This window comes from Anomaloglossus baeobatrachus, chromosome 5, assembly GCF_048569485.1.
Source record: "Anomaloglossus baeobatrachus isolate aAnoBae1 chromosome 5, aAnoBae1.hap1, whole genome shotgun sequence".
NCBI classification, from domain to species: domain Eukaryota; kingdom Metazoa; phylum Chordata; class Amphibia; order Anura; family Aromobatidae; genus Anomaloglossus; species Anomaloglossus baeobatrachus.
Window position 1 is genome coordinate 530,372,863 of NC_134357.1, and position 20,502 is coordinate 530,393,364.

General features: G+C 46.9%; 1 protein-coding gene across 1 annotated transcript in view; it reads right to left on the reverse strand.

Annotated features, from left to right (window-relative positions):
- The window catches only part of LOC142312161 (uncharacterized), a 378,399-nt gene that overhangs the window by 120,208 nt on the left and 237,689 nt on the right, over nt 1-20,502 (reverse strand). The window contains 5 exon segments of the mRNA XM_075351064.1: nt 3,066-3,156; nt 3,354-3,451; nt 3,535-3,658; nt 3,741-3,920; nt 4,050-4,196. Coding sequence (XP_075207179.1) covers nt 3,066-3,156; nt 3,354-3,451; nt 3,535-3,658; nt 3,741-3,920; nt 4,050-4,196 — 640 coding nt within the window.

Here is a 20,502-nt window from a genome sequence, read left to right on the forward strand (position 1 = left end):
CCGGCGAACTACAAGTCCCAGCCGCGCCGCAGTGTCCCGTGGCAACGGCGGTCAGTGCGGTAGCCCTTACATATAAACACACTCAGCGACGCTGAGTGTGTAATGGCACATATAGACCCGGTCAGCGCCGCGGTCCCCGGTGCACTAGCACACCCAGCAAAGCTGAGGTGATGCCGTGCGCGGTCCCCATAGGGATACAGAGTACCTTTAAGATGCAGGGCCATGTCCCTGAACGGTATCGGCTCCTATCCATCAGGCTCCACAGGAGTTGTGGATGAAGCCCGGTCTCAGTGCCTGGAGACCGATAAGATCCCACTTCACCCAGAGCCCTAAGGGGGATGGGGAAGGAAAAACAGCATGTGGGCTCCAGCCGCCGTACCCGCAATGGATACCTCAACCTTAACAACACCGCCGACAAAAGTGGGGTGAGAAGGGAGCATGCTGGGGGCCCTATATGGGCCCACTTTTCTTCCATCGGACCTAGTCAGCAGCTGCTGCTGACTAATCTGTGGAGCTGTGCTGTGCGTGTCTGACCTCCTTCGCACAAAGCAAAAAACTGAGCAGCCCGTGGGAGCACGGGGGGTGTATTGGCAGAAGGGGAGGGGCCTAACACTTTTAAGTGTAGTACTTTGTGCGGCCTCCGGAGGCATAGCCTATACACCCAATTGTCTGGGTCTCCCAATAGAGCGAAAAAGAAAAAAATGTTAAAAAAAAAAAAATTCTAAATGTCTCAAGTGTAACTCAGAGGTGGCAGATCTATTGGGACGGCAGGGAAATTAGGGATTTGTGGGAACCGGTTATCACATTTGTATCTGAGAGGCTGAATATTGTTTTGTCATTTCAGGATCTAATTACTTCAAGGTTATTATCTGCAAGGGGAATTATTTTTAAGGAACAGATAACTTCTAATAATTACATATTCTAACAAAAGGTTAGGCATCCAAATATAATAATTGCTGGGATAAGTATAAGGAAAGAGTTTTGAAAATATGGGTGAGAATTATTGATTGAAGGGTTCTCTGTTTTTTTTTTCCTCCCTCCTCTGCCACACAGCGGTGGACACCGTGATCTAAAGCAGCGCTGCTTTCACGCACCAGCTGAGCAAACCGTCTACACTGCACACTGATGAAGGTCTATGTTAGACCAAAACGTCTGTGCTGTATCTGGTCAAGCTTATGTAAATAAAATACAAGTTAATTCAACTATTTGAGTGCCAAGTATTTGCTCTTTGCTTCATTGGGACTGGATCTTTCTTGAGAACCTACCGTATCACACAGAAGTGCCATGTTTATCCACAATATAGTCATAAAAGGAACGCCCACTGTACAGATTACCGTATTTTTCGGACCATAAGACGCACTTTTTTTCCCCAAATGTTGGGGGAAAGTTGGGGGTGCGTCTTATGGTCTAACTGTGGCTGGAGGGAATGAGGTGCTGCGGTGGAGTGGGTTATCGGGGGCACGAGCAGGCTGTAGCAGCCTGCTGTGACCACGTGGGCCCGCTCATTACATATGCACGCCCATCCTCCCGCCCATTTCTCAGCGCAGAAGCCGGCGCTGACAGGTGGGCGGGAGGACGAGCGGGGACGCGCGCATAGTAAAGAGCCGGTCCGCATGATCACCCCTGGCAACTACAGCCTGGAGTGATCATGTGCGGCTGTATTCACTGCCCCCTGCACATCATTATCAGCGCGGGGTGCAGTGAATCAGTACATTCACCCGTCCCCGTGTGTGTGGAGCCGTCTCCCTGCAGCACGCGATGTCTTCCTGTCTGTGCCGGTCAGCTGATCAGCACAGATCAGCTGACCGGCACAGACAGGAAGACATCGCGTGCTGCAGGGCAACAGCTCCACACACAGGTCAGCGGCGCAGAGAGGAAGTTGATCGGTGCTGGAGGGAGTGAGGAAAAGGTGAGTATAAACGTTTGTTTTTTTTTCTCTGTGCTATAGGATACAGGCCATATACCAGGATGGTATATGAGCAGGATGGGAGTACATGAGCAGGAGGGATGGGGGGTATATGAACAGGATGGGAGTATATGAACAGGATGGGGGTATATGAACAGGATGGGAGTATATGAGCAGGATGGATGGGGGGTATATGAACAGGATGGGGGGTATATGAACAGGATGGCAGTATATGAGCAGGATGGATGGGGGAATATGAACAGGATGGCAGTATATGAGCAGGATGGATGGGGGAATATGAACAGGATGGGGGTATATGAACAGGATGGGAGTATATGAGCAGGACGGATGGGGGGTATATGAACAGGATGGGGGGTATATGAACAGGATGGGGGGTATATGAACAGGATGGGGGTATATGAACAGGATGGGAGTATATGAGCAGGATGGATGGGGGGTATATGAACAGGATGGGGGTATATGAACAGGATGGGGGTATATGAACAGGATGGGAGTATATGAGCAGGCTGGGAGTATATGAATAGGATGGGGGAATATGAGCAGGATGCTGGTATATAAGCAGGATGGGGGTATATGAGCAGGATGGGGGTTTATAGCAGGATCATATACAAGGCAGGAGGATCATTACCAGGATGGGGTACCTTAGTAGAGAATTTGGGGACATTACCCCCATAACAGTGTCAGCAGCAAATCCTCGCCCCATAACAGTGTGTCATGACCACATTTTTTGCTTAAAGTTTTATTTTCCTATTTTCCTCCTCTAAAACCAGGGTGCGTCTTATAGTCCGGTGCGTCTTATAGTCCGAAAAATACGGTATATTTTTCTTCACATGATTTTGTAAGTTGTCAGCAGGTTTTGTAATTTGGCTTTGCAGTTTAGCGATCTGGGAAGGTAAGGGTCAGCATCTTCTAATTCCAGAGAGTAGGGAGCGTTCTCCAGGCTGTAAGCTCTGGCCAGAATAGATCTCACTCCAAGAGAAGGACTTCCAATGTCCAAAGTAATGGGGACAGTTTTGGTTTAAAAGGAAAATGGTGACCACATGATTGTCATATGGCCGGAATACACCACAGATAAACCAGCACAGCCGGTGACTGAGATAAATCTGCAACGTCTCTGCAATTAGTGCTTACTACTCACCTGAGCGGTTATCTGTAGGAATCTCCTCTTTACTCTGCTCATCAACCGTCACATATGTCTCTGTAGTATTAAGATGGGTCAGATCTTTACCCTGAAAAAAATATTGTAAAACTCAAAGACAGATGGAGAAGTCACATCTATGATTAGCTCTAATCCTGCCATCTCCACCGTTCTCATTACACAAGTATAAAACATATAATATTGGTGGATAAAACAAGACTGAGCACAAGACCTTCACAGCCGTCTACACATCATAGGGAGATTTCATGGCACCTTCTCTCCATCTACCTGATGATCCTGAGGAACATTGGGATTTTCTTGTTTACAGTCCTGTGGAAGAAGAGGACGGGGACATCTCTCTGGTGTTGTCCTCTCACTGGATAGAACTGGAGGAAACACATACAGGGACTGAATTCATTCCTTACATACAGATAATTATAGGCCGTGTGTATTTAGTCCTGTCTATTACCTGGTGATGTGAGGGGCTGGGGATCCTCCATCATGAAGTCCTTGTACAGATCTTTGTGTTCTTCTAAATACTCCCACTCCTCCATGGAGAAATACACGGCGACATCCTTGCACCTTATAGGAACCTGACACATACAATGATACCGTCATCCCCCGATTCCTTCATAGCATTAATGTATAATGTCCCAGCATTCCCAGCAGTGTCACCTCTCCAGTCAGCAGCTCAATCATCTTGTAGGTGAGTTCTAGGATCTTCTGGTCATTGATGTCCTCATGAATCGGGGGGTGAGATGGAGGCCCCGTGATTAGGCTCAGGGGTCTTCTCCATCCCTCAGACACAGGGGCCTGACAGCGCTCACTAGAGGTCTTCTTCACTAATATGTAATCCTGGTTATGGAGAGACACAGTAATAAATCTCACTACAGACATTTCCAGAGTCCTCACCTCTCCAGTTCTGTCCATCTGTTATTCCCATAGATAAGAATGATGTAATGTGACGTCATCAGAATCTCTCACCTCTCCAGTAAGCCGGAAGAGGATCTCTAGGGTGAGGTGTAATATCCTCTCCGCCATCTTGTCCCTGTCCATATCGATCCTTGATGGGTCAATCAGGAGAATTCTCTTATATAGATTTCCACTGACTGGATCCAATATTGCAGGGACCTGAATGGGAACATGAGAAAATCTATCATCATAAATAATCCATGTAATAATACAATCACTGGAGATAATGGGGGAGACATATGAGGAGATATAATGTGTAGATGTTGTATTCTTAGATCGTATATACTGCAACATTAGTTGAATTGGTGACAAAGTCAGCTTGTCCCATTTACTCACTATTGTTGGTCACTGCTTCGGCATCTGATGTGTTACTATTTTTATTATCTTACAGTTTATAGTTTTTCTTCTATACATTTACTAATAAATCCTATATATTTTAGGCCACATACACAACAAGCAGTTTCTGCCTTGGAGTCTACAGCTGGATACGTTTCTCATAGACTCATCTTCCATAACGATAATTCATGTCTCATTTACAGAGATTGGAATATTTGACCATAGTCCATCACTGACTACATCTCCACCAGCCGCCTATACCATATTTTTCGTACTATAAGATGCACTTTTTTCCCCCAAATGTTGGGAGAAAGTGGGGGGTGCATCTTATAGTCTGAATGTAGGGTGCTGCGGTGGAGCGGGTCATCGGCGGCATGTGCAAGCTGTAGCAGCGCCTGCTGTGACCACGCGGGCCCGCTCATCTCATATGCATGCATCCTCCGCCCATTATCTCAGCGCTGAAGCCAGTGCTGACAGGTGGGCGGGATGATGGGCGGGGGATGTGCGCATACTAAACAGCCAGCCTGCATGATCACCCCTGGCAACTACAGCCTGGAGTGATCATGTGTGGCTATATTCACTGCCCCACGCGCATCATCATAAGCGCGGGGGGCAGTGAAAAGTACGGTATACTCACCGTTCCCTGCAGCATCGCAATGTCCTCCTGTCTGCCGGCCAGCTGATCTATGTAGAGAGCGGTGTGCACAGAGATAACGTCATCGCTGTGCGCACCGATCTCCACACACATCAGTGGGCAGCAGACAGGAGGACATCACGATGCTGCAGGGAACAGTGAGCGGCTCCACACAGGTCAGCGGCGCTGCTGCTGGCACTGACAGGAAGACGATCGATGCTGCTGGAGTGAGGAAAGGTGAGTATAAACGTTTATTTTTTTGTATGCCACAGGATGCAGGTCGTATACGACAATGGAGGTATATAACAGGATGAGGGCATATAGCAGGATGGAGGTATTTAGCAGGATGGGTGTATATAGCAGGATGGGGATATATAGCAGGATGGGGGTATACAGCAAGATGGGGGTATTTATCAGGATGGGGGTATTTATCAGGATAAGAGACATATATACAAGGATGGAGATCATATACAAAGCAGGAGGATCATTACCAAGATGGGATACCTTAGTTAGAGAATTTGGGGACATTACCCCCATAACAGTGTCAGCAGCAGATCCTCGCCCCATAACAGTGTGTCATGACCACACTTTTTGTTTAAAACTTTATTTTCCTCCTCTAAAACCAGGGTGCGTCTTATAGTCCAGTGCGTCTTATAGTCCGAAAAATATGGTATACGAGTCTTTCCCGACTTCGCTGGGTTGTAATCTTCAATCACATTAATCTCAAATGGCTAATTCCATGTAGTAGGGGGCATTCTCCTGGCTGTAAGCTCTAGAATTAGAAGATGCTGTAAAAATGGTGGTGATGTAGTCAGTGAGGACTCTAGCCAAATATTCCAGTGTCGGTAAATGAGACAAGAATTAGCGCTATGGAAGATGAGTTTATGAGAAACGTATTCATCAGAAGACTCCGAGGAAGAAACTGCTTGTTGTGTATGGCCGAAAATATATAGGATTTATGTGAGGGGTTTTGTTTTTGCAAAAAACACCACCGACAGGAGTTATTGGAAGTTCTTACTTCCACACCACAATTTTTGCTGCCATCACTCGCTGTTTTGATAGGTCAGATGCCTGCACTGGGTCACACGCTAGTACATTCCACCCAGCCTTCTTGAGCTCCTGACAGGTACTCTTTTTGCACTCTAGCATACACAGGGTAATATAACCAGGTTGGTTTTCTCTAGCCACCTCTGGGTTGTAACTTCAAACAAAGGAAATTCCCAGAGGACAATACAACCGTCCCACACAGGAATCTCCACTAGTGGACACTAATCCTTATAATTACATTCCACCTTACATGACAATGTGTACAGAGTGTGTGAACAGGTGAATAGCTGAAAATACACACCTATTCACACCTGCTGGATGTGCAGGTCAGTCTTTTTGATATATTTGTAGTGTGTTTCTTTCTGACAGAGCACTCCGCCCTATAACCAGGCTGTGTCCAACTTCCTTTTAGCTGGATCCTTTCTGCCCAGACATGTACGTTTTTATCCCAGATAGTGGCATTTTAAGTTAAGGCTACTTTACACACTGCGATATCGGTCCCGATATCGCTAGTGTGGGTACCCGCCCCCATCTGTTGCGCGACACGGGCAAATCGCTGCCCGTGCCGCAAAACATCGCCCAGAGCCGTCACACATACTTACCTGTCCGGCGACGTCGCTGTGACCGGCGAACCACCTCCTTTCTAAGGGGGCGGTCCGTGCGGCGTCACAGCGACGTCACTGAAACGTCACTGAACCGCCGCCCAATAGCAGCGGAGGGGCGGAGATGAGCGGGACATAACATCCCGCCCACCTCCTTCCTTCCTCATAGCGGCCGGGAGGCTGGTAGGGAGAGCTTCCTCGCTCCTGCGGCGTCACACGCAGCGATGTGTGCTGCCGCAGGAGCGACGAACAACCTCGTTACTGCTGCAGTAACGATAATTGGGAATGGACCCCCGTGTCGCCGATTAGCGATTTTGCACTGTTTTGCAACGATGCAAAATCGCTTATCGATGTCACACGCAACGGCATCGCTAATGCGGCCGGATGTGCGTCACAAAATCCGTGACCCCAACGACTCCGCATTAGCGATGTCGTAGCGTGTAAAGCCCGCTTTAGGGTCCCAGTATACAAGAGATCACATTATCGTTGGTTACTGGGTTCACATGCATTTGAAATACATAAGCTAAGTACCGTATTTTTTGGATTAGAAGATGCACTTGTCCTCCCAAAAATTTGGGAGGAAAATGAGGGATGCATCTTAAAATCCAAATGTAGCTTAAGTGGGGGTGGTGGAGAGGGGTCACAGGAGGCAGGGGCAATGCTGCACAGGAGCAGGTTCTGCTCTGTGCGGCGGGCAGTGAGGCACGGGCCATTCTGAAGGTGTCAGCGGTGAGGGCTTCAAATAATGGCATCCAGAGTCGGCGCGTGCACAGATGGAGTTCTCGGCTCAAGCTCTCATCTGTGAACGTGCCACCTCCGGTCCATTAACTTCCCAGCAGACTAAAGGAAAATGGCGCCCGGAGATGGCGTGTGCGCAGATGAGATCTTGGCTTGTCATTGAGCCGATAACTCAATCTGTATGCGTGCAGATTTTGGTTGCCATTTCTTTGAAGCCCACATCGCCGACATCTTCAGAATAGCCCATGCCTCACCACCTGCAGTGAGCAGCAGCACAGAGCAGCACCCGCTGCCCCAGCCAGCAGAGAGCCGGTTGCCCCAGCGCAGACCAGCGCTGGCTGCCCCAGTGCAGACCAGCGCCCGCCCCGCTGCCCCAGCAGAGCAGCGCCCGCTGCTCCAGCGCAGACCAGCGCCGGCTGCCCCAGCGCAGACCAGCGCCCGCCACGCTGCCCCAGCACAGAGCAGCGCAGGCTGCCCCAGTGCAGAACAGTGCCCGCCCCGCTGCCCCAGCACAGAGCAGCAGCGGCTGCCTCAGCACAGAGCTCGCTGACCCAGCACAGCGTCGCAGCCCGCAGTGAGCATCTGGGGTCCCCTCTGCACCGCCCACAGCATCTCCGTACTCCAACACCGCCCCTGCCTCCTGTATCCCCCCGCTCCACCACCGGATTATAAAACGGACCTCATTTTTTTTTTCTTTTACCTTTTTTCTATCTCTAAATTTGGGGTGCCTCTTATAATCTGGTATCTTATACAACGAAAAATACAGTATGTCTTTTTCAAATCTTTTCATAGCAGTAATGCAATACCAAAGTTCCCTTATTCAATGTTAGCATTTTAGAGTGCAGCTGTATGTATTTTTGTAGTTGCATTGTGTTTTCAGTTAACACCTGTTTGATGTGCGGGTCAGTCTTTTTGATATATAATTGCTATGGTGACTAAAGGCCTTTAAGTCACTTCCATATCCACATTTGTTTTCATGGCAATTGCCCTGCTTTTACCCCCATTTTGCTTCCTATTGCAGCCCCCTAGCCCTTACCATGACCAATTTACATTGACTTGTATGGGGTTTTGCTGTCAGGGGTCAACTTCGGCTCCCGAATCAAACTTTTTTTTAAATCAGTGCGATTTCGGCAAACCTGAATATCCACTGGTCCACTCATCACTAATTATTACTATTATGCATCTCTCAGAGCTGTGAGTTTAGTAGTGTATTGCAATTTCCCTTTGTCACTGGACATGGCTTATCTGACATTTCTTATCCAGGACAATTTTCCCTGGACTTTATTGATTTACTCTCTCTTTTGCACTTGCATTTTATTTTGGAATTTCATCTCATTATCTTACTTTTTAAGGTTACCTTGGTCCTTTCTACCTGTCACTGTACCTGTCACTTTATTGGCTGTGTACTGGCTGTTCACACATTCCTTTTGGTGTAGGGCCCCTGTCACTTTTAACGACTTTCCAGCGATCCCAACAATGATACGACCTGATAGGGATCGCTGGTAAGTCGCTACGTGGTCGGTGGTGAGATGTCAGACACAGCAGCGATGCAGCGACCGTAGCGACCTGTATAACGATCTCGGGGGTACATGTCTGAGCTCTGAGTTGTCAACGAGGTCGTTGGTAAAGCGTCAAACACACCGATGCATCCTGCACAGCAGGACCTCGACGATCAAAAAATGGTCCAGGCCATTCCGACACGACCAGCGATCTCACAGCAGGTGCCTGGTCGCTGCTTTGTGTCAAACGTAGCGAGATCACTGGCGAGGTAGTTGTTGCATCACAGACTCTGTGACTCAGCAGCAATCTCGCTATGTGTGACGGGGCCTTAACACTTCACTACAACTCTCATCCTCATATCGCTATCTACCCCTGCTTCTGTAATCTCTCTCCTCTCTCTTTCTGCCTGTCTTATCAGCCTACCTGCAGTGTCCCAACATCATCAGGAGCAGCTCATCCTCCAGTCCTGGAGTCTGCCACTTATCATTCTGTGTTAGCCCTTGTATTGCTGAAATAAAATATCTTTTATTATTAGGCTACTTTCACACTGCGTTTTGCCTTACGTTTAGTGGTCCCGTCGGGGCATTCGTCCGAACCGCCCCTCCACCACCACACAAAACGTGTTTCAGACGCATGCGCCGACAGGGCCATTGACTAACAGAGCAGATTACGTTAGCGTGTGCTCTGTTTTGTACCATTTTCGGGCATATACTTTTTCTGCAGGCGGACACCAAAACGTAAAGGACTATGTTCGTATGTCAGTCTGCAGAAAATGTATGTGCCCGAAAATATTGCAAGACAGCGTACATGCTAACGTAGTCTGCTCCATTACAGTCAATGGCCCTGTTGGCGCATACGTCCGAAACACGTTTTGCGGGGTGGTGGAGGGGCGGTTCGGACAAATGCTCCGACAGGACCACTAAACGTAAGGCAAAACGCAGTGTGAAAAAGGCCGTACACGGTTTTGTTTCAATTAGTCGCCAGTTATATACATATTATATTATATTTAGCAATAGGTTACATCATATATAATTATTGTTAGTCAAATCTGACAATGCTAATTAATACCAGGTGTTAGCCCATATTATATTATTAACAAGCCTGTTTATTGGCAATAATAATTAATATTGGCCCTAGTCCTGCAACAGGGAACCTGTTGGGTCCAATATGCACCCACAACCAAGAGCAGTTCTGGGTGCATATTTACTATCCCTGCGTAACCATCCCAGGCTATAGTAGCATACATAAAGAGATATTTAGAAAAAGTATTTCTAAAGATCCTTTATGATATGCTAATGAGCACAGGGACTAATTGCAAGGTGCCAGGACATCTGATCATGCGCACTAAGCCTAAACAATGGACAGGTACGGACGTCCAAGCCGATGATACTGGGCATTGAATAACATGTTAGCACACCCCTGTGGCTATGCTAACATGCTAAGAGGGCAGAATAGTTTTGGGGGATTAATGCCCTTGCAATTAGTCCCTGCCAGCATTAGCATATTATAAAGGATCTTTAGAAATACTTTTTCTACGTATCTCATTATGTATGCTACTATAGCCTGGGACAGTTAGGCAGGGATTAGAAATATGCACCCAGAATTGCTCATGGTTCTGGGTGCATATTGGACCTGTCAAGTTCCCTTTAAGGAATACATCAATGTGTGTAGTGGGCAATTTTAACCCTTAGGTGATTCACAGAAATGTATAACATTGGGCTGTGAAAACAAAAAATTGTTGTTATTATTATATATTGGAGTTTAGATTGTGAAGGCCTAGGCTATGAATTGTTTGTCCAATATAATAATAAGATGATCTGTCCTTTGAATGTTTTATGTATTGCTTCTCCACATATACCTAATTGTAATATTAACGGAATGTATAACCAAAACAAATTATGCTTAGGGCTAAGTAGAATAAGTTTTAGTTCATGAATAAGTAACTGACATTCATGAATAGAAGAGATACTTATCTGTAGTTTCAAATAGGTAACTAACATTCTTGAATAGAAGAGATGCTTATCTGTAGTTTCAAATAAGTAACTAACATTCTTTTATTCATAAGAAGAGATACTTATCTGTAGTTTCAAATAAGCAACTGACATGAATAGAAGGGAATAAGTAGCTAACATTGTTCTATTCATAGACTCTCGTCTATGCCTAGACACACCTGAAATGCTTTACTAAAGAATGTTGTTCAAATAAGGGAATAAGTTAAACCCAAGCTAATTGGTTGGTTAAGAGACAATGCAGAAAAACTGTATAAGAATGTTATGCTTTGAATACAAGGGTCAGAAGAGCACTGTGCTTCTCCCAAATAGAGATATACGTCTCTGTGTGGTCATTTTTCTGATTCATATACATCTGCGCAGTTCAGATTCGGAATCCTCCTCTGTGACCCTGAGAGACCCGGAGGTCTGCCCAACAAGATTTATTAGGAATGGTTTGGAGGTGCCATATCGCATTGGTTGAGCCGTTGACATGCCAGAAAAGCAGATCTACCAGAAGTGACCCCATTTAACGAACTATATCCCTCAATGAATTCAGCTAGGGGTGCAGTGAGCATAATGACACAACAGGTGTCACAAAATGTTACACAATTGGGTGGCGAAGAAAAAAGAATTACATTTTTACCACTAAAATGTTGCTTTATCCTCATATTTCCAATTTTCACAAGGGGAATAGGTAAAAAAGGAACAATAACGTGTTACAGAATTTTTCCTTAATGTGGTAATATCCCACATGTGACTGCACAGTACTTTTTGGCCGCACTACAGGGCTCGGGAGAGAAGGAGTGCCTTTTGATTTTTGGAGCACAGATTTTCCTATAATAGTTTGTGGGCTCCATTTCCAGCTCCCCAAAATTCCAGAAAAACAGAACCCCTTAAAATTACCACAGTTTTGAAATTTCACCCCTCTGGGAATTAATCTATGATTATAGTGACGATTTTGTCTCTGGAAAACATTCATGGAGTCAAGCACAGTGAATGTTGCAGAACTAAAAATTGCAAATAATCCCATGTAGTGCAAAGTACATTGTAGTGTCCATACATTGTGCCCAGCTCGTGCTTCTGGAGACACACAATGCCAAACATGTGGACGTTAATTGTGGTTTAGAGACACTGTGGTGCTCAAAAAGGAGGGGGGCATTTGGGAGTCCAATTTTTGCTTGTTTTCTTTTTGGGAGGAGCCATAGCCGTTTGGGAGCCTTGGTGTTACCAGTAATGTGAAAGCCCCCTATATTTCCATTTAAAGATGACGGACCTGTGTGGGGACTTTATTTTTGTGGGTTGAGTTGAATGCTATTAGTGGCAATTTGGGGTACAGAACATTTTGGATCAGTTCACATTTATCCTGTGCTCTATGCTGAGCACTTACATTAGGGTTTATATATACATTTCCAAAATTCATGATTCAGGTGAAACCCCTGATAGGTTAAATCACTAATGAGGCAGTAGAGTTAAGGGTGCTTTACACGCTGCGACATCGCTAGCGTTTGGTAGCGATGTCGAGCGCAATAGCACCCGCCCCCGTTGTACGTGCGTTATGTGGTGATCGCTGTCGTAACGAACATTATCGCTACGGCAGCGTCACACGCACATACCTTGTCAGCGACGTCGCTGTGACCGCCGAACAATCCCTCCCTTAAGGTGAGATGCGTTCGGCGTCATAGCGACGTCAATGCGGCGTCACTAAGCGGCCGGCCAATAGAAGCGGAGGGGCGGAGATCAGCGGGACGTAACATCCCGCCCACCTCCTTCCTTCTGCATTGCCGGTGGACGCAGGGGGGAGAGTGTAAATCAGGGTCAGAATGAATATTCACTGGGACTGCAGCCTCCTGGGTCTTCCATGTAACATATGTGGAATGACCTTGTGTGGGACTGTCAGGGGAAAAGGAGCTGGGAATAAGGATAGTATCGGTGGGTTGTCTTTGGAGGTTGTGAGTTCTGGGATCTAGGCTAATTTGGAGGATTTGTGTGAATGTGAGGCCTTTATGTCCCTCCTTTGCAGCTCCTGCTGCACAAGCAATAAACAGACCAGTAGCTTTTAGGTCCTAAGATGGCTGAAAAAAAAAAAAAAATAGGAACTGGGTGTTGGCCAGGGTAACATGGCCACCAGAGAGGACGGGGAGGGAGCGACATAGAGCATGTCATATGCATTCAGGACAGGAATAGAGGGTGTTGGTTTACGTGGAAGTGGTCGTGGACGGCATTGCTTTCTGATCACCCCGAGAGAAGCCATTTTCACAAATGGGGCAATATACATGTATTCACTAGCTTCAGAATTATATTTATTCAATCCAGCTCAATAATTTCCACTTCCCTTGACGTTTTATGACCTCAGCACCTTATAAAATCTTTTTGCTCAATATGACATCCTTTATCCACCTAATCTCCTTCCAGGGACAACCATTCCTGCCCCCCCTTGAGGAGAATTTTCCATACTATCAACATGCTTTTCACTTTTTCTCACCTACGAATTCCTTCATGCTAAACTTACTGGGTGCCGTCTAATTTGACCCCAGGTGTTCAAATCCAAAATCTAACACTCCTCTTTTTGCAAATTTTCAACATATTTTTCATGCTTACCCCTATTTCTTCTGCATCAGAAATGTCTATATTCACAGGAACATACAAACAAATAGATTTGACCTCAGTCAGCAACAAACCCACAGGAATACATACAGAAACGCTGAGTCTGAACACTTTGCTTCAGAAAAAGTACCAGAGTGTGTCACAAAGCCAGTATCACGTGGGTGACAAGGAACTCCATTCACCTTTCGCAATACTCCAAACATCTAATCCATCTACGGAGATTACAAGCTCCAAAGTTCATTAAAGGAATTGTCCAGTTACCAAAACTGATTTTTTTTTTCTGATAAATCTTGCTAATATGTGCCCCTCAACACATCTATTATGTTTTTTCAGCAAAACTACCTTTTATTGTGCACTAGCAGCACATGCTCATTGCTGGCTCCAGCTCTGATGGGGTTTATCTCTCCTCTGACTTCCTGTGTTCAGTTCCTACAAGTACCAGAATTCTTTGTGGCTCTAGGGCGGTGTCTAGCTTATCTAACACACCCACTGTGTGTAACACCCCCCCTCAGCTCTCCACCCAAAGCCTCCTCCCTGCCTCTTCCCTGTGTGGATGCACTGAGAGAAATCACACAGAGACAGCAGCAGCTCCCAGCTCTGCACACAACCAGGGGAAGAAAGTGTGTGTGAGTGTGAGTGTGTGTGAGTGTGTTTGAGTGTGTGTACAGAAATTATGATTATTAGCCGGCGCAACATGTGAAAAAAATAATTGGGGGAAAAAAGTGACGGGGTGATGATATTGCTTTTTTCCCCTCTTGCCTAGTCTGTGTGTCGTCCGTATCATCCGCAAACCGCATATGACCGGATCCTGTGGATTAAATGTGCAGCGCATGCAACCGTTATTTTACCGGATCCTTCTGCAGCGGGTCACAGAATTTATCGGCCGGCACTGGAGTCAGCTGACTCCTGATCTCACAGCCCGCACACGCTGCAATGGCTGCAGGTGGGCTCATTCACATGACCGTTCCGTTTGTCATGGTCAGTTCCTGTTTTTTTGCGGCCCCACAGACAGGACCATCTTTTCAATGTCTTTTGTGTAGGATCGGATGGTACACGGTAGCACTTCCATGTGCATCCGATCCTACAAAAAAAACCACATCGGATGCCGTATGTCCGCTCCGTTATTATGGAACATGTCCTATTCTGTTCCGTAATAACGAATCGTGACTCAATACAAGTCAATGGGTCCGCAAAATTCCCGGATGCAACACGGAAGCACTTCCATGTGACTTCCGTTGGGTGCCCGTGCAGTCAGTGTCCCGCTCCAGCCCCAGCCCCGGGACAAGCACTACCGTCAGGAGGTTAGTAAGTTCATTACCTACGGTGATGAAGTCCTGCCCTCCTGACGTCAGCGGTCGTCACTGCCTTCTATGCCCACCGCTTGTCACATCACCTCTCGCTGTCGACCCGAGACTGTGACTAGTGGTGACGTCACGGGCCGCTCGCGATACTTTGTTTGTGAAGGCGGCGGTCATTGAACTCGGTGACAGCGCTGCTGTCAGGAGTTCAGCGATCATCGCAGGTAATGTACCTCGCTAACCTCCTGATAGCAGCACTCGTCATGCCCTGCAGTGACCTGGGCTGACCTATTGATGTTAGCTCAGGTCACTGCACGGCTCTTCCAGCAAATAGGGAACATTCTGTTCTTCATTGACTGGGACATTGACTATGGTATGGATCATCGTGGGACCCCCTTGTATTACACCAGACCTGGATTTGTTTTTCTTTCTAATAAATTGGTGAAAGAGGGAATGTGTTGGGGAGTGTTTTTTCAAATAAAAATGTGTTTGTTGTCTATTTTTTTTTTTTTATTACTGCCTGGGTTGGTGATGTCGGGTATCTGATACACGCCTGACATTACTAACTCCAGGGCTTGATGCCAGGTGACATTACACATCTGGTATTATCCCCATATATTACCCCGTTTGCCACCGCACCAGGGCAACGGGATGAGCTGGCGCAAAGCACCAGGACTGGCACATCTAATGGATGCGCTACTTCTGGGGCGGCTGCAGCCTGCTATTTTTAGGCTGGGGAGTATCCAATAACGGTGAACCTCCCTAGTCTGAGAATACCAGACCACAGCTGTCCGCTTTACCTTAGCTGGTGATCCAATATCGGGGGACCCCGTGTTTTTTGTTTTAAATTATTTAGTTAATTTAAAATAACAGTGTGGTGGGGCCTCTGTTTTGGATTACCATCCAAGGTGAAGCTGCCAGCCGTGGTTTGCAGGCTGCAGCCATTTGCTTTACCCTAGCTGGCTACAAAAGATAGGGGGACCGCATGTCATTTTTTTTTTATTTATTTATTTTTTGGCTAAATACAAGACTAAGCACCTTAGTGCCACATGACAGTCACAAAATGGTGCCAGCTTAGAATATGCAGGGGGGTAGGACATTATATAGGTCTTTCTTATCTATCTATCTATCTATCCAGCCCTCTATTCATTCATTCATTCATTCATTCATCCCTCTATCCCTCTGTCTCTATATCTATCTATCCATCTCTATATCTACTCATCTATTTATCTTTCTTGCTGCTTCCGTTTTTTGCGGTCCGCAGATGTCACACGGATGCCACTAGGATGCATCCGTGAAAAAAAAGGACCGTTTTTTTGTGGCCCGCAAAACCGGAACGGTCATGTGAATGTAGCCTTAACAGCAGTGGCTGCCTGCTGCCGATCACATGTGACCGTGTGCGGGCTGTGTGTACAGGAGTTCAGCTGAGTTCAGATCAGCTGACTCAAGTGTCGGCCGATCAGGCTAGGTCCACACGGGGATTACTGCGATCCCCTCGCATTACACTCGGCTCACACTCAGTACAGCAGAGCTGAGTGTCATGCGTGTGTCCCTGCGACTGAGGTCCGACTGTGCGAGCAGACCTCAGCTGCGGGGAATGGTCCGCCACTCGAGGGGTGGGCCAGCACTGAGGAGTGGTGGGAGGGATTTCTCTCCCTCTCTCCTCCGTAGTCCACAGATGTACCGCAAGTGCAGTGCGATTTTTCTCTCACCACATACACTTGAATGGGTAAAAGAGAGAGTCTTGCATTACAGTTGTAGCATGCTGCGATTGTTTTCTCGGTCCAATTAGGGCGGAGAAAATAATCGCTCATGTGCGCTGACACACAGGCTAATATTGGTCCGAGTGGAATGCGATGTTTTATCGCACTCCACTCGCACTGTGTTTCTCGCCGTGTGGCTTAGACCTTACTTGTTCTATGTCCCCCTGCATCCATCGCAGCGTGTGCAGGCTGGAGTTCAGCTGAGTTCAGATCAGCTAACTCCAGTGCTGGACTGAACTCCGCTGACCTCACAGCCCGTACACGCTGCAATGGATGCAGGGGGACACAGAACAAGTAATCGTCCGACACTGCAGTCATCTGATTACTTGGGATGAATTGAGCAGTAAAATGCTCTGGTGCTCGATGGGCGAAGCCCATGTCGATTTTTTTTTTAAAAATTCATTAAAAATAAAAAAAAACAAAAAATCACATTGTTTGTGGGCTCCCGCTGCATTTGCTATTGCTAAGGGTAACCCAAGCAGCTACTGGCTGCCTAACCCCCGCTGCTTGGTGTTACTTTCACTGGCAATAGAAATCCAGGGAAGCATTTTTTTTTTTTTTTTATTATAAAGGTTTTTGCCTGAAAACTTTTTTAAAAAAATGACGTGGGCTTCGCCATATTTTTGTATGCTAGCCAGGTACAGCAGGCAGCTACGGGCTGCCCCCAACCCCCAGCTGCCTAATTGTACCCAGCTGGGAACCAAAAATATAGAGAAGCCTTTTTTTTTTTTTATTTCATGAAATAATTAAAAAAAAAAAAAAAAAGACGTGGGCTTCGCCGAATTTTTGAGTCCAGCCAGGTACAACTAGGCAGCTGGGGATTGGAATCCGCAGTGCAGGGTGCCCAAGCTTTCTGGGCACCCCTGCTGCGAATTGCAGTCCGCAGCCACCCCAGAAAATGGCGCTTTCATAGAAGCGCCATCTTCTGGCGCTGTATCCAACTCTCCAGCTGCCCTGGTGACTGGTGGCTCGCTGGGTAATAATGGGGTTAGGGCTAGCTGTAAATTATAAGCTGGCCCTAAGCCCAAAATTCATGGGGTCACGCCAATATTAGACATGGCCACCATGAATTTCTAGTAAAGATTAAAAAAACACAACACACAGAAAAATATTTTTATTAGAAATAAAACACAACAGAATTAGTGACTCCATCTTTATTGAAATAAAGAACCCCCCTCCGCAGTAATCCTGGGTCAAGAGTCCCGCGCCGTCCAATCCGGATCCAATATCATCTGATCGGTTTGCTGGAAGGCAAAGCGATCAGATGATGTCAGGTTAAAGGACATGAATCACACGACACAGCAGCTGATTGTATAAAAGCTGGTTATACAATCAGCTGATGCATCAGTGAAAAAAAAAAAATACTCACTTATGTGCTGATTACTGACAGCTCCTGGAGCGATCGGACCGGTAATCAGCTGATGAAGTTTCCTGACGGCATCAGCTGATAGCCAGCCGGGCGCTAAAAAGATGGCATCACCGCGAGACTACGATCAGCTGATGCGTCAGGTGACCGCATCAGTTGATCAGTGCCAGGTCCTGCAGGCATCGGACATGCCCGGAGAGTGTGCACACAGCCGGAGCGGCGGTCCTGGGAGAGGAGCTGGGAGCGGACATGGTTCCGGGAGTCTGCAGACAGATGAGTATGACATTTTTTTCTATTGTTCACTGTTGATTTAGCAGCTGCCTCCACCTCCCGCCCGTACATTGCGCCGCACGGGAGCTGACATGGCACCGGACGGGAGATGGAAGCGGTGGTGACGGTACCGGGAGGATTCACGCCTCTGTGTTTAATGACAGAAGGAATCCTCTTCCTGTACACGTCACTTTACTACCCACCCCTTGCGTTTATAGCTGCGTTTTTAGTCATAGAAACGCACTAAAACGCAGCTATATTTGCAAATTGTGTTTTTCATTGCGTTTTTGAACATCTCATTCAACTCAATGGGTGTAAAACGCAGTGAAAAAACACAAAAATAATTGACATGCTGCGTTTTTGTGGGCACCACAAAAACGAAGCTGAAAAAAATGCTGTATGCAGACAGCAAAAATGAAAACTCAGACTTTGCTGGGGAAGCAAAGTCATGCAGTTTTCTGAGCAAAAACGCACTGTGTGAACTTACCCTTAGTTGGTGACATGCAGCACCGCAGGTGACAGAGCAGAGCAAGTTGGTGACATGCTCTGCTCTGACACATAGTGTGCTGCATGTCACTAACTGTATCCACTCTGGGACCTGTTGTGCAGGTGACTGGATGATACATGTCACTAACTTGCTCCACTCTGTGACTTCTGTTGCATTGTACCAACTATATACACGCTCACCTGAACAAGTCTCAGAGTGGGGCAGTTAGTGACATGTAGCATCCGGTCACCTGCACAACAAGTCCCAGAGTGGAGACAGATAGTGACATATAGCAAACTATGTGTCAGAGCAGAACATGTCACTGTCTCCACTCTGGGACTTGTTGTGCAGGTGACCGGATGCTACATGTCACTAACTGTCTCCACTCTGTGACTTGTTGTGCAGGTGAGAGTGTATACAGTTGTTACTATGCAGCAGAAATCACAGAGTGGAGCAAGTTCGTGACATGTATCATCCGGTCACCTGCACAACAAGTCCCAGAGTGGAGACAGTTAGTGACATGTAGCATCCGGTCACCTGCACAACAAGTCCCAGAGTGGAGACAGTTAGTGACATGTAGCATCCGGTCACCTGCACAACAAGTCCCAGAGTGGAGACAGTGACATGCTCTGCTCTGACACATAGTGTGCTATATGTCACTTACTGTCTCCACTCTGGGACTTGTGCAGGTGACAGAGTGGAGCAGATTGGTCCCATGCAGCGTCCGGTCACCTGTGCTGCTGGTAGGAGCACATGATCACACTGCCGACACCGCCCGCTCTCCTGACAGCTGAGCACAGCGTGCGGGTGGACAGTGTGATCACATACTTGTGTGACAGGGGGGATTTCAGTGGAGGAAATCACCCCTGTACTCCACACTGGAGCCCGTACCTCCCACAGCTGACCGATGGTAAGCGGTGCGCTCTGCCTTCACTGCTCCACACTGGCGTCCTCCGGATCCTCCCCTCGATGCTGGGCTGTGACGTGTGGTAGTCACCGCCCACAGCCCTGTCACTCAGTATGAGTGGTGCCAGCCTCCTCTGACGTAAGCGTCAAGTTTGAGAGCCCGGAAATGCCGGGACGTCAGAGGATGCTGGCGGCCACAGCTCCATGGGGTCATGTGACAGGCACTGAGCGTGCAGGATAGCGCCGCTCAGTGCCAGAACTGGAGATACAAGCCAATGGAGAAGATGCATACAATGGTAAGTGACACTCATTAGGAAAATAAAAAAAAATGGGTGAACCACCCCTTTAACACTGCAGATACCTTATTAAGACAAAATGATCCAAACAAACCAATCACAGATTTTTTTTTTCTTTTCCCCATTCTATTCTCAATGTACTATCTCAGTGTAGTACCTCAGACAATTAAAAATAGTTAAACTCTTAAGACCAGCAGAATTCAACTTCCAGCACTTTTTCCTTCTCTTTACACAACTGTGTACAGTAACGGAATGATTCAACATAGTTTACTTTCACATTTTCACGGAACACATAAAACACACATTTTTCACATAATGCAGACACTTAAGGGATGTTATGACCTGATTCAAACCTAGGACTTATCTCACAGAGATCAGTCATCAGGTGTCTGGACTCTGGCAGCCAAAACTCCCCATCCCAAACAGAACACACCAGGGTATCAAAGCAAGATAATACATTTTCTTACTTTTATGGAGTTGCGCAATCTCCCCCCTCATGTGGTCTGCCTTGGGGCGATGTCACGGCCGTCCCTTCATCCAGACGTCTCCTACTCTAGCTCCATGATGTCTTTTCTTTGCAACCTCAGACTGAGCCTTTGCCTGTCTAGTTAACTTGTTATTCATTAA